The sequence below is a fragment of the Taeniopygia guttata genome, chromosome 3 (assembly GCF_048771995.1).
Source record: "Taeniopygia guttata chromosome 3, bTaeGut7.mat, whole genome shotgun sequence".
NCBI classification, from domain to species: Eukaryota; Metazoa; Chordata; class Aves; order Passeriformes; family Estrildidae; genus Taeniopygia; species Taeniopygia guttata.
In genome coordinates this window covers 112,879,301-112,897,723 of record NC_133027.1, presented here as the reverse complement: position 1 = coordinate 112,897,723, position 18,423 = coordinate 112,879,301, and the positions used below count along the sequence as shown (strand labels likewise).

Genomic DNA, 18,423 nt, shown 5'->3' with positions numbered 1-18,423 from the left:
GAGTGCTCATGTAAAATTTAAGCTGGGAGGCAGAATCCCTGTTAATGTAATTAGGATCTAATTTACCACCCTTTGCACACAGATGTAATAATGTCTAGATATTTATTCTATCTTTAAGCACATTACATATACCTCAGTGCAGCAGTTACTGAACAGAAACAGGTGTGAGCACTTTCCGGATTTCATTTTTACACTGTAAACACACAGCGATTTAAAGGGAAATATTTACCAAAAAAAAAAAAAAAAAAAAAAAAAGAAAAAGAGGGGAAAGAATGTCTGCAAATGAGGCAGTAATGGACAGTTGCCCTTTATGTACTGATGGATTTCTCAATGGTTAAGTAAATTAAAGCAAATGCTAGAAAAATCAATAGGCTTGCAGAGTCTTGGTTGTGCCTCATAGACTTCAGGACAGAATGACAGATGTGGTGCATATGACCCATTTAAGTATTAATGCTTGGGAAATTGCCTCTGCGTGCAAGGTTATAGGCCTAGAAATATTGTTATATTAAATTACAGACAATGATATTTTTAAGTATATATGGAATTTATACGTTTCAGTTTAGTTGCTCTTCAGCATTACATTTGTCCTGGAAGATTAGTTGCGGAGTTGTTTCTCTGGAACGGTAAATCAGGTTTAAAAAATGTTTGAACAGTGAATTGTCTTTCCAGGGCTGCTACAGACTGGCAAGCGTGTTACACACTATGGGGGGACAGTGATCGTGTTAAATAAGAGCCACATAGCCAATGTGTTCACTAGTAAATGTAGCATGTAAGCAAGCCTAAATTAAATATCATTAAAAGGCAGCTTTTGGAATGGTGTGAGGGCTGGCACAGTAACATAGGGTTGCTGTTAAATCAGGGTATTCTGTATGACTAAACACAAAGTAAAACCCAAAGTGCGTGGTCAAGATGAGCTAAGTAAGGTAACCACCAAGTCTGATCTTTCTCACCATCTTCCCCACGTGCTGCAATTAGAAGGGATGAGTTTGCATGGGCAGGATGAGTAAAAACTGACCCCACACAGAAATCCTCCTGAAATAGAGATGCTGTGATTAATCCAAGCAGGCAGACGAGCTCTAGATGAGATAGCATTTGCCATCTCTGATTTCTGTCATTTCTTGCTGTACTTCCACCCAGGCAGCAGGGAAGTAGAACAAGTTAATTGTCTCTTTGTGGCATCTCTGGCAGGAAGAGCGTGAAAATAGCTGGGACCCTGATTTTGGTGTTGGCGTGAAGGCAGAGCAGCGTGTTGGCCGTGCTTGCTGTCGGTGACAGCCCAGCATACCTTGCCAGTTATCCTGACTTCACCCCAAACACCTGTTTCTGTGAAGGGAGCAGCGGATGCATTTTATATACAACTGCCATGTTTGATATTAGAAAGGAGCTTTAGACTTTGTCAGTACCACTGCTATTCCTTGCTGAAGCCATTACATAGGAAGTGTTGTTGTTTTCCTCTCAAACATTAATTTTCATGTTTTATTTCCATTTGTTCAATAGATGATTTTTTTTTTCGTTTGTTGCTTTGTTCCTTGATTATCACTGATATTTGATGTTTGGGTACCACTGTCTCCCTCCTGGCTCTTTTTTTTCTGACTTTTCCTTTTGCTTAAGCACGAAAACTCACTGTGGAATAAAGCAGAACCATCTCCAGGGGATATAAGGGCTGCACACTGCTACTGGGAGTGCCAGTGAAATGGTGACATTGTGGAGGGGCAGATTATTACTTTTGGGCCTGCTGAGGACCTATGTGTGTGTATTGAGGCTGGATGAGAGTGACTGGTGCTGAGGGCTGTCAGGCCAGGGCTGAGTGATGACAGACCCTTGTCATTTGCCCGCGTTCAGCTTCATTGCTATGGTGACAATATGCGGTGATGAAAGTGGCCGCCGAGGGTTGGACAGCATCCTCCATGGCTGCTGTAGCCAACAGCATCTTTGCAACGGCGTGTTTGAGCTGCTGATGGCCCCCGGTGTCAGAGCAGCATCAAATCTCTAATGACAGAAACTCTCCACAGGTTTTTGGGTCCGCAGGGGTAGTGCTCGTGGCACCATCGCCACTCCCGGCAACTTCTTGCATCAGTGACAAAAATTGTCCTTACCTGCTTTAGTTGTTTTTATGTGCCTCGTGGTGGATTTCCTTGATTTATTTTGTGTGACATACAAGCTAGGAAAGCTGGCACTTACCTGCACAGCAGCATGGGGTGGCCGTGGTCCTCCTCCTGCCGCATGTAAGGCAAACACATTAATCAGCATATAGGCAATGGCTGCTTTGGTTAAATGTACCTGTGAGGGGCCCTGGTGAACAGCCTCTTTTGTTCCCGACCAAACCAGAAGGGATCAAAGGTCAGCAGGAGCCCAGAAGTCATCAGTCAGGGCGGGTTTTGCTGGATCCTGGCCTTGTCACCTCCATAGTCACCCCTGGCAACTTGGGCTGCTGCCTGCTTGCCTTCCCCACTGCCTGGCGCAGAAGTGGAGCATCCGGTCTCTCAGTTGCTGTAAAAAGATGCTGACATGAAGTCAGCATTTGAAATACAGTGTGAGCATTGCCATGCTCCTCTTTGTTATCCAAGTCATTTGAGAGTGAGATTACAAAAATGATAAGTTGGCTTTGTAGAGATCTTTTTGCTGCGTTCATCTTTAGGATGCGTTTTAAGGCTGCAAATTCATTTTTGGTTTAGTGGCAAATGGCAACCCGGAACGAAGCAGCAGCATACTGCCAAAAAGTGCTTCTATGCTTCTGCACATAAAAGTTCACTTCTAAAAAAACTTCTGGTATGGCATTTATTTCCTTTGAGCAGATCGATTTATTTTCCCTCCCCTCCCTGTGATGTTAAAGTACATTTGGCAATAATCAGTTTATCCTTATTAGAAGCTGTGGTAAAAGGCAGTGTTGCTGAGTCAATTCACTCCATTTACTTCCCCTATTGAGCCTTAATGTGTCCCAGTCCCCACCCCTTACAGTGAAAACATCATTAATTATAGGGCTGACAGGAGCCTGGGTCTCAGTGTAAGTTGCTCCTTGGGGTTATTCATCTTGCTCCAAAGAAACTGGCACTCAGCAATATTCATCACTTGCCCCTACCTAAAATGATTGAGTAAACAGTGACATGAATTATCAGAGGGGTAAAAAGGGGGAAAACTGAGTTTGAATATGTTGGAGGCAACTTTGGGCTCATATGGCAGGAGAAGTAGAGCCATCAGCCAATGTGCAAGCTCCCCACCACTGTTTAATATTGCTGCAGAAGCTGGAGGGAGGCTCAGTTATCCTTGCTGCTTCTCATAGCCTGACCTGCAAGAGCTTTTCTATTTTGGCATCTGGGCTGGAAAAGCAGCTTCAGCCCTGGAAAAGCAGCTTCAGCACTGATGCAGCAGAGATGTGCTGGGTGCCCAACTCTCTGTCAGCACCTTAAGGAAATACATTTAAAACACTGCTCAGTTTACTCCAGTTTGTTCCCATGATATTTGTATTTATTCCAAACATCCTGAATCCCCTCTGGTGGAAAATAATTTGAAGTGGGAGCCTAATTTTCAAAGTTTTTTTGTGAATATGATATGGTAAAGTCTTTTTCTCCAAAACCTCACAAAATAAAAAAGCATGGAATAGAATGTGCTTTGTTGCCATTACCTCCCCTTCCTACAAAACAAAGCAAAAAAAGCACATCCAGCCAAGCAAATCCAAACATGAAAACCTCAAACTTTGGGCTAATTTAAATTTTCAAAGTAATCTTAAAAAAAGAAAGAGGCTCTGCTTTCCTTTGCCCAAAAACTATAATGCAATCATGGTAAGGGAGGAGAAATTCCCTTAGCCATACACCTGGTTTGTTTTTACGTGCTGTGGTTAGATGGTTGTCTAAATAAACAGAGATTAGGTGGAGGGCTTTATCTCAAAGCTGGCACTGGTTATCACACTGCTTCCTCCCACTCCCTCCCTCTGATTGTGAGCTGTATAAGAAGACTTAGCAAGCACGACTTAGAGCTGATAACCTTTGAATGTTAGTTCAAGGAAGCTGTGCCATAGTAACAACAACAAAAAGAGAAATTATGCAAACTCTGTCACCGACTATTCAAACAACTGGCAATTTGACCCTCATTCTGATTTAAAAGAAAAAGTATTTGGTAAGTGTTTTTGCTTCTAGAGTTCTATTTGAATTTAGCGTGATCAATAATATTAATATGTGAGCAGTAGTAAAAAAAAAAAAAAAAATTCTAGGAATAAACTCGAGTTTATTCTTTAAATTCTCTCTCATTTGAGGGTCTTACTTTAAAATTGCTTTACCAAAAGGAACATGTAATGTTTCATTTGACCAAATTGCACCAGCCCTTCAGTTGAGGGTTGAATTGATCTTGATGCAGCCCTGGAAGAAGACAGTGTTGACATTTGTGTTTGATGGTGAATGAGATATACATATATATGTATATATATAAGTAGGGGACATAAAGAGAGGCTGGCAGGTTATGGGCAGCTTCTGTCCCTCCATGAAAGAAAATGAGAGGAGTCCTCGTGGCTTTGCATGGGTGTGGAATCAAAACACGCCTTTTCCAAGTGTATCTTGGTGAGCTGATGGGTAGCACGCAACACACAAAGAGGAGGAGAAGGCTCTTTGGGCTCTTTGCAACGTTCCTTCCACAAAACGAAACAAAGCAGCAAACCACAAGCAGGGAGAGGAAGGAGGGGGAAGGCGTCCGTGCGCTACCGCGAGGCAATGTCACGGCGATGTTGGGAAGCCAACTCACAGCGAGCGGGTGAGCGCGGGCATCTCTGCCCTTGTCGTTCGCATTACCGCAGCGCCACGCGCCCGGTTACACAACGCGTCAAGGCGAGGGTTGTTTCTAGGACAGATAATTGAACATTAATACTCGTTGACATTGTCGTAGGAATGATATGTCAAGCTGACAGGGCCTATGTGCTCGCATCTGCTGATCGGCCGCGGACGAAGGGGATGTTTGGCAGATCAGACCTGGGGCCTCGCCGCTGCCGAGCCGGGGATGATACAGCCATTAATCATGAGCTGCCATCTTGGGCTGCCTTCCCAAAAACAGTGGGTCTTGTTTTTTTGGGGGTGGAGGGCATGGTTGGCAAAACGACATCGATCCCCGTGCGTGTACGCGCGCCTCTGTGTGTGTAAAGATTTATGTACACGTGTAAAAGGTGTTAACCAGGAGCATCCTCGATGCTGCATACGCGGGAGCGCCGCCACCGTCGTCTGAAGAACTGTTCTCAATCTCCTAACGTGAGAATAAAAGGAAACAGAATAGATGGGAAGTTCTTCAGAAGCACTGAGAGCATGATCAAGTTTGATGAGGTGTTTCTGATTATCGTAGGAAATAAATGACGTAAAAATAGTAGCAGAGTTAGCTTTTTTTTTTTTCCCCTAATATGTTTTTGTGTCTCCTGGATGTCAACGGATCCTTCAAGGCAAGGGTGCTGTAGATAAAGTACTTACGTTGCAGTCACTCTGTCCCCTTCCAGAAAAATCCTACAAAAAGTGCCTTTCAGTATAATTTCATAAAAAATCTTCAGAGACCTAATGCCTTTGTCACAACATTTCTACAGCCAGACCTTGCTGCACAAGTTCAGAGGCATGAGAAGCAGATGGAACACAGTTACAGGGGCTTCTGACACTGGAGTCACTTCTACTTTCTTAAAATATGGCTAAATGTCATATTTGTAATGTCTTGCATACAGTTTGGCTCTGCATAGAATGCTACAAAATAGGGCCCATGAGGACATCCATTATCACATTTTGGTTAACATCACAGATTTTAAAAATCCCAGTTGTAATGAAGCCATGAAATAAAGCTTTCATCTGTAAAGATCTAGTTTCTCTTTGTTATTAAAATAAACTAAGCCATTAAACAAAATATATGCATATAATAGTAAAGTTCATAATCTCCTATTATCAAAATGATAAATTCAACTTCTTTTTTTTTAATTGGAGCAGTCATCTTAGAAAGGTTCCTGTATAGAACAAGATCAAATGTGTCTGGTTGCTCTTTCTTACTTTGTAACTTGTTAGTGGTGACATTTTTTTGGTCTTTAACTACTTTCATTTAGGTCTTTCTAAAACAAATGAGTTTTGTTCAGAAAGGAGGGGAAAGCAGAGGGGGATTTTTGAGCTTGAATTGCAAAGATTGATTATATCTTGTTACTGTTCTTGTGAATTGTTAATGGCCATCACATCAGAAACGTGCTGAAAGCAACACACCACCTCGATGCTTTTGCTTCCAAATATGTGGATTGTCTCGTTTATGGTAGTTTCTGTGAAGGCATCTGCCTGTGTGTGGTGCTTGATGTGCTCAGACCTTGAAAGGGACCAGGCAAGAAAAGGATGCTCAGGCTGGGGGTGGGGTGGGCACTGGCTGCTTACAGCTGACTCTGTTTGGCTTTTTGAAAAGCCCCTTCCAAAAACCCCTGTCGTGGCCTCATCCGTTCATCATCCCATGGAAGATGCCCACTGAGGGTCCCACCTTACAAAGATGAGGATGTATCCTCTAGGCAGCCCACGTTCACTGCAGCTAAGAGCCAGATCTGAAGTTAGGCAGGTGAAGACAGATTTGCCATCTCAGGGCTCATCCCCCAAGTGTTGGCCAGCACCAGCCCCTGGGAAATGCCTCACACCATGAATAGTTCCCCTGAAATGCAAAGCTTGGTTCCACCAACCCTCTGTGAGGGAGGATACAGTTAGCTGTATCCCAGCTGCACAGTACTTGGAGGCTTTTGAAATCCAAGTGAAATTGGTGGAGACCTGCATTGAATTTGGGGGAAAAGATTATTTTTTATGAGGAAGCCCTCTTGGTCCAAGAGGTTTTCCAAGAGGGAGGAGTCACATCCTGGTCCAAGCCTTTTTAATGACGTTTTTATAAGGATGAGAATCAATGCATAGTGAATTTGTGGGCAAATACACGTTAATTTAGGGTTGAATCTGGAGATTTGGATTATTGCGATGTACCTTTTCCCAACTCTCATGATATCTGAATTACACTTTTTGGATGCATACCCTTGTGCATAGAAATATTATCCTGGGAACACATATCTGCTTTATTCTGAAATTGGTTAGCATTATCAGACTTGTTTCTTTGCTAAGTTGGGTACATAATTAAATAGAGCAGTTTTTTTTTTTATTTGGAGACTCCTCTATTCATCTCTTAGGGTTAAATTTTAAGTCCAGGCTGGTCAGAAAGTGGATTTCTGTACAGGCCTGTACCCTGAAGCCAGTCAAAGGGATTTCACACACTAAATAGGTGTAGATAAATGAATTCTCTAGCCAGAAAGCAGAATTGCTTAGTCAAGTTTACTGAGTTAAAACTTGACTGTATTATTCATGTATGAGATTGCACTGAACTTGGGTTATTTTAGCAGAAGAGAACTCATTAGACCTAAGGAATGAGGGGAGAATTTATGAGGGGCTCTCATTTTCAAGGTAAAAATAATGGGGAGTGAACTTCTGGGGAGGTAAAAGCTGGGATGGATAAAATGAGAGCGCCTGAAATAGCTGGTTGGGTGCTGGAAAGTGAAGCCCAGCTCTAGCCCAGGTAAATTGCATTTGAATTTCAACCTCAGATCTGTATGCACTCTTCTTTGGCAGATGTTGAATTGATAATGCCTGTGTGTTAAAGAATTCTGATTGTTTCTTTTGCCACCTTCACAGCTTATGAAAATGCAAGTAGCCCTGCCTAATGAATATTAATAAGAGTGATAGCTGGAAACACACAAGCCTGTGCCTCTTGGAGCTTGGATGGGTTAGTTGGAGGATTGTTGTGACTGGGAATTTGCATGCTTTTTAAGAATAAACTTCCTGAAAGCTTTTACATTCTCCTTTACAAGCTGATGTTTGTTCACAGTACCTGCTCATGTATGCATGGGGCTTTTTTCCCCCTTTCCCTTTCTAGATACATGTGAGATTAGAACCACAGAAGGGATGCCCATGTTTTTTAAAACAAGGCAATTTATTAGATGAGAAGAGAGACTCCATCTCTTAAATTTACTTCAGTCCATGGTTAATTGTATCAATAGCAATGTTTGTTTTTTTGGTGTTTTTTGCTTGTTTATTTTTGCCTTTTCCCACACCCCATTCTCCCAAGGCAGCTGTGGCAGTTATTAGCAGGGCAGGGAAATGACACTGATGAATTCTGCATCTCCAAACGTCCTAGGAGGCTTTAAAGCCCATTTCATGCAGTTAGTTAATCGGGCAGCTCGTTAGGCCCATTGCTGGACCTCACACATGGCAGTAATAGCAGGGATAGCTGTGGAGGGGCTGGAGGATGGGGAGCAGGCATGGGCAGGCACTGCCTGGAGCTGCTTGGAGCTCCCAGCCATGCCAAGCGGTGTTGGGGCTCAGTGGTGGCACTGCCAACACCCCTCTGGTTTTGCCAGTGCTGTTCTCTGGCTGCTGGAGCAATCCTCTCCAGGCCTTTGTTTACTCACTTATAAAAATACCTATTACCAACCTTTCTGCCTGTGTCATGGGTCCCATTTATCTGCTCTTCTTCCCCCAAACTCTGTTCCCAAAACTGCTAATTATGCAAAAAACCAAAGCGCCCTTTTTAATAGCTTCTTGCTCCTTGAGAGCTGCAGGGGCAGACTTGAAAAGGAGGGTTAGAGTGGGTCAGAACTCAAAAGGCAAATAGAATCAGAGAGATATTTATTTATTATTAAAAGAAATCCACGGTCTTGTCTTGATGATGCTGCATGGGGTGGAGTTCTTTTTCAGAGTGGTGGTTTAGGATACTCTTGGAGGGTTTCACGAAGGCTCAGTGAGGGGATTTTATGAAGATTCAGCAATTAAGATGCCTCTGCATTACCATTTCTGCCAAATACGTCAAAGGACTTACTGTGCATTCACTTTACAAGTAAACTTACTCTTTCTAGAGCTTTGAAACATGAGGGAAACCCCCAGCTTCAAAACAGAAACACATGTATGAATTGCATTTCCCCTTTTGCAAAAGGCCTTTTCTTTCCATTCTCTTGTCATGACAAAAAGGCTTAATTTTTTTTTTTTTTTTTTTTTTTGCCAATATAAGGGAAGAGGGAAGAGGGGGAGAGTCATTAAAATGCAGTTCTTTCAATTACGTCCCGTTATTTGTCATCTTTATTGCTTTTCTATAGTTTTCATTGCACCTTTAATAGCACGCCTGGTCAGAAAAGGTGAGCTGGAATGTGAACGCACTTGGCAGTGCCTGGGAGCTGTGCTCAAATCCCAGTCCCTGTAGATTTTAATGTCCCCACAGACTGCTGGCAGCCTGCTTCCAGCTGTGGCAGGCATGATGCAGTGAATTGCTTTTCAATGTTCTTTACTCAAATAGGCAGTAATTACAAGCTTAAAGAGGTTTAGTGGTCCAGTAAACTACATAATCACCCCTGAATTAGCCTGGGCTCATCAGTTGCAGTCCAGCAACCTCAAGACTGCTGTTTGTATGCAGGCTTTATCACGTAGCAACCTGAGCAGCAGGTGTGGAACAGCAAGAATCCCCCATAAACACAACTGTCTACTGGGGACAATGATCTCTAATGAGATGAGGCTACAGCATCACTGTAATTTAAGTGGGAAAATTAACGCCAGAGAATGTGCACTACTTCCAAGAGTCTCTGCTTCTTCAGACAACAGCAGTGTTTTCCTGGCTTGGTTTTTTTTTTTTTTTCCTTTTCCCTCTTTCTTTCTTTTTTTTTTTCTCTCCAGATCTTTAAATGCATCTTTCTCTTTTTTTTTTTTTTTTCCATGAAGAACACATTGTGGTTTTGCTTATAAGCTGAGTGGTCTTTATTCTTTTACAAGGATATGTTGTGAATATTTAATGGTGGACAGGGCATCTGTTCAAGGACTTTCCATGCCAACGAAGCAGCATTGCAAAATAGCAGCTTTATCTTTTCATTTCCTTCTTCGGTGGTAGTTTTCTTTTTTGTTTGTTTTGTTTTCAAATAGAAAATGTAAAAATGAATGTAACCCCCCTCAGCTTGGTGCTGAACCATTGGCACCTTGATGTGTTGGTTGCCTTGAACTCTCTTTGTATGATGGTTTGGTCCCTTCGTGAAAAAAGGAGTTCAAGCTCCTGGCAGGAGGCTTCCCAGTTTGCTTGGTGGCTGCTCCTTAAGGGTGCTACCACCTTGGGAAACCTGCTTAAAGCTCCTGCTCCATCCAAATCTGTAGGTTTATATTAGAGATCTGGCTGAATACAGCAACCCTCCATCAACCTGATCACGCAGGTGTGTGGAGTAGGCAATGGAGTCACTGGGGAGTTTATTTATCCCTCACTTACAGAGGGAGCTCCAGATGTATGGAAGACAGCCTGGGAAAAAGAGGAAAAAGCACAAATAAAGACTTTTGGCTTAACTCTATGGGATTACAACTGCTGGCACTGGCGTTTCCCAGAGATTGTGGAGATATTTCCCAGCCCACCTGTTTGGAAAGTCATTCGAGGTAGATAAGGACAGTGACTTACTGCTGAGAAAAGGCTTCTGGTTAGGAGATATTTACCTGGGCTAATCTGTCTTAGGCTGGCTCTAAAAACAACAGCAGAGTTTTACAGAGTTATCAGGTAGTCGGGATTTCCTTTGGCGTGCCGATGATATTTTTTCTTCCTTCCCAAAAGCTGCTCACCTAGGGAAGGCTGGGCTTTGCCTTCCTGCCTTTTCACAGCTGCCTGATAAAGATGTTGGCTTAACTGAAAAGCTGGGATTCAAGGCTGTGAATTTTAGCTCTGAGGCAGTTGCAGTCAGATGATGCATTTCCTCAGTTCCTTGGGTGTCGCTTGGCTGGAATGTTTCATAGTTTTGGCTCTGTGCTGCATTGAGGAGAATTTTGCTAATCTTTTGGATGCAATTTTTCTTTTGATTTCCCTGTCCTTGGTTGGTTTTAGTATGTGCAAGGAAAACAATAATTAATAACAATAATAAAGAAAAATGGCAGAGGATGCAAAAGCTCATCACCCACCTCACATTAGCACAAATATTCTTGATCCTAGAGTGAAAAAAATCATTTATTGAGTGTATTAAGCAAAGTTCATGTGTATGTGCAAGCTGTGTGTGTGTGTTTCTGTGTGCACATGCATACAGGCACCAAAGGAATGTTTAACATGGGAAAAGCTCCACTCAGTTATGGTGTGGGAGTGTCTGCATGGGCTTGAACTGAAAACCAGTGGGAGCCAGAGTAAACTCCAAACACTGAGGTCTATCAGAGTGTCTCCAAAAGGAAATAGCAGAAGCACCATTGCTTGGACTAGCTAAAGCTCAACTGGAAAAGGCAGTGGGTAATAATATACGGTATGGAAGGAATAATATTCTAGCAGCCAGGAGATGGATTAGATGAGTTAAAAGGTTTTTCCATTTTCTGACTTCTATAATATCCTGTGCAAGGGATGATCTGAACTTTTTTTCCTTAATGAGTGCTCACATTATGAGTAATTTGATGGGGCCACCAGAGAAGTATTGGCAGCGCATCCCAAGCCATACCATGTCTCTCCATCAGCCTTGGAATGGATATTTATGTTAGTGAGTGCCAAAACTTGTTCACAGACAACTCTTGCAAGAAAATTATTTACAAAAGGGCAAACGGGAAAAAAAGGAGAAGCTTTTTATTTTTCCCCAGCATAACTTCTTCATTAAAAAGGGTCACTGTTGCCAGTGCCTCTTTTCCCTCCTGGCAAACCCCCACAAAGGAAATCTCTCCTCCCCTCCTCTGCCTGCAAAACCACCCCGACCCCTGTTTAATCAGGTTAGCTGTGAACACACATTCAGATTTTGAAATTTCTGGGGTATTGGCTCTGTCTTTTACACCCTGCACTTGCCTTAGGGGAGTCAGATTCTGCCTCCTTTCCTCACCTTTTATTTTTTGGCAAGGTTGCCAAAGCAGCCTGCAAACTGCAGCGATAGGCAGTGCCTCAGAGCCCATCTCATAGGGATGGGTTGATGCAAAAACCCAAAGCAGCAGCTTATTGGCCTTGCAACAGGGATACAGATGAGTCCAAGCAATGCAGCATCTAGTCACACTGCATATTTTGATGCATTTTTGACTTTAGAAGACCGAGCTCATCTGTTGATTTTGTGTTCATAGTTTGCAGTTCAGTAACTCTGGCAGCACCAGGGTTTATTTACAGTAGTGTTACCAGAAAAGGCCTTACCACGGGGGTATTAAACTATTACAATAAGTTTGAGGAAATATTTTCTTTTGAAAGAGGAAAAAGCTGGATTTGTCTGCAGCATGACCGTGTCATATGGACTATGTTTTCTTGCTGTGCTGAAAAAGCAACGAGGAGCTTGAAATGCCGAAGCCAGCTCACACTTCAATAGCATTATCAGGCTGACTCACTACTCTCAGCCAAGGAAAAGACTGTGCAAACTTTGCACAGGCTTTTTTTCCTCCCGGCCTCAGAGATGCATTTCTAATAAAACAACTTCCTTCTCAGTGTTTTAGTATTTCCTCCAATGTGCAAGCCAATCCCACGGGATAATCAGGATCGAGTTTGCAGCTTCCGAGCTGAATTTTTTTTTTTTTTTCTTCTTCCCCCTCCCTACCAGGTCACCTCAACTTGGCAACTTTTTACAGCCTTGCCTGAATATAAAGCAGGTCACAGGGATGGTCTATAAACCTATTCAGGCAGCCTGGAAAATAGGCAAGGGGGCTCCACGCGTTCTCTTTATCTCTCCCTCTCAACGTGCCGGTGGCTGGTGAAGAAAGGAGGTTGCAATCTTATGACTTTATGGATAGTGATCCAACCATTTTTTGGCTACTTTTTGAGTGCAGAAACCCCCGTTATTCTTTAGGAGGCCAGAATGTGTGAGGATCCAGGACTCGACTGCTATAAATTCAAGCTCTGTTCTTAGACTACACCATGCACAGCTTTTGTAATGCAAATGGAAGGCACAAAGTGTTCCTTTGATAATGTGCAGTCAGGAGACAAAAAAAGCATTCACTGCAACAGTAAAACTAATTCATAAAGCTGAGAGACAATAGGAAAGCATTATGGATATTAAAAAAAATAGTAATTTCTCGTAGATCAACTTGATCATTAATGTAAACAGTTCAAATGCAAAACAGAAGGAGGTTGGGGAAGGGGAGAGACCCAAATGGCTGTGCTGCCACCTTAGTTAACCCTGGACAAGTTTGAGTAAAGCAAGAATTTAGAGTTCAGCATAAAGTCAATGTACAGTTTGTCACTGGAGGGCTGATCCTTGGGCTTCAATCTGGATACTGAGTTAGGCTGTGTTTCTCTTCAGAAACAAGAAAATCACAGCGTTGGGATTGGTTTTGTTTTTTTTTTTTATTTTGATGTTTGAAAACACTTAATAAACACTCCTGGGGCATAAATTTTAAGGGGGTGATTTCTCTTCATCACCTCCCAGAGTTTAGCTGAAGGTCATCTCACCTCAGTGTGCTAGGCTGAGCTCCGGAGGAGGCAGAGGGTTGGAGGAAGGGGATGAAAGGGTTTCCAAAATGCTTCTCCCAGCACAGGCAGCCAAGCCACGGCACTGCCACGATAAGGACAGCGCTGGATGGTTGCCACAGGTTGTCCTAGCAGGGCATGCAGCCTTTCCCTGGGCATTGCTGCTGCTCTAGTCGGGCTGCTTGTAAGGCAGTTGAGGCGGTTCGGTGCCGTGAGGAATTAGCAATCCGAGGGGTGAGAAGGGCAGGATTATTTTCCCATATTTCTGGCACCATGAGGATGCATTGCTGTTGCAGAGGAGGAGGGGAGGCAGTGCTGTTGATGCTGGGTTAGAGATAAGATAAAGTCTGTCGCTGTCCTGGCATCCAGCATTTGCTGCCCGGGGTGGAAAATTTGAGGAAAAGAGTGCATTTGGACAAGGTGTAGCATTAAGAGACAACCTTGGATGCTTTCCATCTCTACCTCATGGAGACTTTACTCACCATCTGTAGTCAAAGGCTGTAGTAAAAAAAAAAAACAACTCATTGTTTCTTTTGCTAAAAATGCTCTCAAGCTGCATTAAAAAATAGGCTTTTACTAAGGCTACTGATCGCTAAATACCATTCATAAAACAGTGATGAGAAAATATGATGGAAAGTTAAATTTTTCTCTCTGTCACTTTGATTTCTTTGTTACTGCTAAAATGACTGCTCTGACTCATATTTTGCATAGTTATTTTTACCTTTTCAAATGTTCCTTAACTGTTCATATTACCCTGGGCAAATCCCCCAGGGATAATTTTCATTTGCATGCAGACTTTGATGGTGTTATTAAGCAATCACTTTCTGTACTAAGTCATTATTAAAAGTAATACCACAGAGCCTCAAAAACACATTAATGGTGCCAAACAATCCACATTTCAGTGCTAGATTTATGGAGAGGGAAAAGCACAAGGTCTCATATCATTCAGTGGATGCTGCTCTATTGCTCTGTAGCAGCAGCAGGCTTGATCAGAAAATATCAGAGCCAAATTCAGAGCCCTTATCTGTTATCAGCCTTATTTCTTTAAATGTCCTTTTTCTGGTTTTGGTTTGTTTTGGTTTTTTTTTTTAACCTGCCTGCTTCCTACTTTTTTTTCCCCTTTTCCTCTGGCCTTGGTAAGAAATCCTGTCTGCAGTCTTCCAGCATACACAAGGTGGGCTGGTTCTGGGAAGGAGGGTGAGCCTTCCCCTCTGTAATCACTGTTTTATGGCTTTCACTGGAGGTGTTAATGCAGATCAAATGGAAAACAGTCCAGCAGGAGTGTTACAGCTTCTCATGCTGCCCTGCATACGGTCCCAATCGTTAATTCTGATTATAAGACCTAAAGGTAATTCTGTTTGCTCTCCTAATGCATTGCAGCTCTCCCGGTGGTCTGGTGTCTCTTTTCTTCAATTCCCATCTTGATCAATTGTTTGCAAATAATTAAGCTTTTAAGAGATAATGGTAGGAGCTAATGTACACAACAAAGTAAAGGTCTCAAGTCACTGTTTATTGAACAGTTTGCCTTGATATCCCAAAGTGATCCAGAGTGATAGGTGGACTTGTCAGCTGGAGTCACTGCAGTGTTTTTAGTCATTCTTCCCTATATATTTATATATTTAGTAAAATTATGGGGTATCTTAAGTTGGAAGGGACCCATAAGGACCAAATCCAACTCTCTCCTCTTCACATGACTCCCTCAAACTTAACCATTTGACTAAGACATGTTTTATACATATTCATTCAAATATAATATAATCTATACACACACTATATATATATATCCATATCTATGTGCATCTGTCTATATTCCTTCGAACAGCCATTAGAAAGTTTTCAGAAGACACTGGTCATTCTTGTGCAGGTGGAGTAAAGGCCAACAGCAACAGTGTTGATTGAATTTCCTATTTCTTCATAAAATGGCAGTTCTCAGGGTTTCCCTCTTTCTCTCTGTTGCAATGTGATGTCTGCCTTTGCCTGTGGCACAGGCCTCCCAAGCCCTGTGGGTGGGAATGCAACAAGGCTTTGAATGTTTTTATAGCAACCTAGCCTGTGGCAGGCTGATTCTTTGTCAAGTCATTTCTATTATTTTTTTTATTGTCAGTCTACAAAGGAACAACTCGTATGATCCACAGAAAGCTTATATAATAATGTTGCTTAGTGTTTAAGATTACTTTAAACCACGCCAAATCATAGTTAAAAAGCCTGCTGCATTGTGACCCTTTAGCTAAGAGGGATTAGCTGTGTGAAATCCCAGGCTGTCATGTGATTATGGCAATTACAGATTTATCATGAAATTAAAAGTTTATGCTGTACTAGGATATGAAAAAAAAAATAATCAGATGACCTTAGACATACCGCAATTTGAGGACTTTTTAGTTTGGGACTTTTAAAGCAATTATTTTTACAGTGACAATATTATTTTGATGGCTAATTTTATCCAGTCTTGTCTATTAAAAAAAAAATGTCCAGAACAATTGAAAATTGCTCAATGGAGACAGACTTCTCAATTCCAATAGCTAGAGGCTGTCTAGTAATTATTGCTTGCTGCATGAAATTAGACACAGTTTGTTCAATTACTTAAAATTAGATCACATGTAAGGTGGCAAAGCAAAATAAGGGAAAAAAAAAAAAAGCCTAATTCTGTCCTCACTTGATAGCAAAGCAATGAAATGAGAAGTAAGCTGTAAAGATGAAAATGTTACAAATTATCTCTGTAGGGTTTGGGGTTTTTTCATTGAAGGGAAGAAAAATGTGCTCAGATAGATGGACATAAGTATGACTGTTGTGGATGAAGGCAGACAGTAAAATACATGCTGTATTTTTGCATGTGTGAAATGCAATTTGCCCATAAAAAGAAGACAAATCCCCTTCCCTCTGTTTTCACTTTAGAGTTCTGGAGCTGTTTCATGTACACACAGAAAATACAAGGGGTGGTTTACAGGTGTGCAGGTCATCTGTGAGCTTCCTGTCAAGAGAAGAGTACTTTTAAAATAATTGAAAATTCCTCAACATTTTTGGGTGAAAAAAAAGATAAAAAATCTCTTATGGAGCTGGTGGCCATGGTGGTGGGCTTTGAAATGGATGTATTGAGTTAAGAGAAGTTGCTGGAGTTGCAGCAAAAATCCCTTTTTGGTAATGTGAGGTGATACTTGCATGTAACACAGCCATAAGAAGTCAGACTATGCTGTTTACAAAAACATGTAAAATCCGCCAAATAGCTATAATACCAGTAAGATTGTGGGATTTTATGAGGTTTTAAATTCTTAAGCTTTGCAAGGTTTCAGTTTATGTCTCATATGATATTACGCCAAAGAATACGTTCGGAGAATAAAGGAATTTTGGGGAGGAAAAAAAATGGATGAATGTTGTGACAATGGATGAATACTTTGTGACAATCCACTGCTAAATAGTTGGGATAGACTAACCAACCACCAAATGATCTTTATTGAAATGATATTAAGCACCTTGCAGCAGTCCAGGTCTGAATTAGATATGAACTGAGTCTTGGGCATCAGGTTAGGAGCTGAACCAGTTCCTCAAAACAGGACTTTTCCTTGAAACTGTTACATTTGCAATATTTGGCCATTTCCTCTTGTGGCAGTGACATTTTTGCATAGATGGGAAGGACAGAAATTATATTTCTACATTTCAGACTTGGTTGTGGTTTTTGCTGTTGATTTATTAAGCAATCTGTATTCATGCAGAAGCAAATTTTCTGAGAAAGCAAATCAAGTTCTCACAAGAAACTTATGATTGAATTATAACATTATCTTCAATTAAAGGAGTATTTATTTTCTGTCTCTTAGGATTAGCTCAGCACAGCTATGCTAATGTCAGGCAAAAATGTGCTGATTGTTGACCTTGCATTGGCCTGTGTTCAAAACACAGGCATTTGTTTATGTTCAGGATGCTGATCTTATTTGCAAATTATTTTGGGGCACTGGCAAGTTTTGCCTTCACTATCTCAGAAAACATCAGTGTGTTTTAGTTTTACAGAGAAGTTCTTTGCCACGTTCTTTGTTGTTCTGTTAAAAACAGAGAAAATAAAAAAAAATAGATTATTCTACTCTAATTGGTCATTTGAGACAAGTACAAAAATTTTTCAGCTAATGCAACAAATATCCTTCTCAAGTATCAAGGTACTGGCAGTATCCTAAGCAGTTATTTCTCCACTTCACTAATCTTTATAATTGGCTTGTCTTTTACTGCCATTAATTAAGTGATGTAGTAGCCCATTAATAATTATAAAAGAGTGACACACCTCAGCATTTTCACCTTTCAATAATAGATGTCATGCTTCTGTTTTGGTTTGTTTTTTTTTTTTTAATTTAAAATAAAAAGTAGGCAAAAAAAGCACATTGTTTTAAATGTTTGTATTTATTTTGGTGTCTTATAGCACCCTTACCCTTCAGAAGAGCAGAAAAAGCAGTTGGCACAAGACACAGGGCTCACTATACTTCAAGTGAACAATTGGTAAGTAATTTTCCTTAGTGTTTCTACATGGCCACTGGCACCCTCTGGCTATTCCTTTGGGGACACACCTTGCCCTTGTTGTTCCCCTCCCCAAAAGTTTATTGGTACAAAAGGGATATAAGCAGATGAGTTTCAGGTTTCAGGTGTAGAAGGTATGAGGTTTGCTACTGTATTTTATTTTCCCATCATTTGGGCAGATCTCGGTGTATTCACATCCTCTTTCTGGCTGAGGATATCTGTTCTTCAGTAGGAAGGCACATCCATTTGCAGGACATTGGCCTTGGAAGAGGTTCAGATGTTGGGGACAAAACAGGGACAATTGGTCCCATTTCTGCTGACCATATTGTTATTTGGGGCTGCTGTCCTGATTTTATAGTGTAGTTAGAGAGGTTTTGTTTTTTGACTGACACCCTTGAATCTCTTTATCAGTTTGTTTTCAAAATCCAGTTTATGAATAGACTTTGAGGACAGTCTGGTTCTTTGCTGCTGAAGTACTGAATTGCTGGAACAATTTAATTTATTTGCTCCAGCTAAGGGTTGGTGGAGCCCCTGTTCTGTTAGAATAGTGATTCA

General features: G+C 41.5%; 1 protein-coding gene across 10 annotated transcripts in view; it reads left to right on the top strand.

Annotated features, from left to right (window-relative positions):
• The window catches only part of MEIS1 (Meis homeobox 1), a 138,352-nt gene that overhangs the window by 97,205 nt on the left and 22,724 nt on the right, over nucleotides 1-18,423 (top strand). For all 10 annotated transcript variants that reach the window (XM_072927631.1, XM_030269247.4, XM_072927634.1 and 7 more), the window contains one exon: nucleotides 17,774-17,850. In XM_072927631.1, coding sequence (XP_072783732.1) covers nucleotides 17,774-17,850 — 77 coding nt within the window. The remainder of the gene's footprint in view (nucleotides 1-17,773; nucleotides 17,851-18,423) is intronic.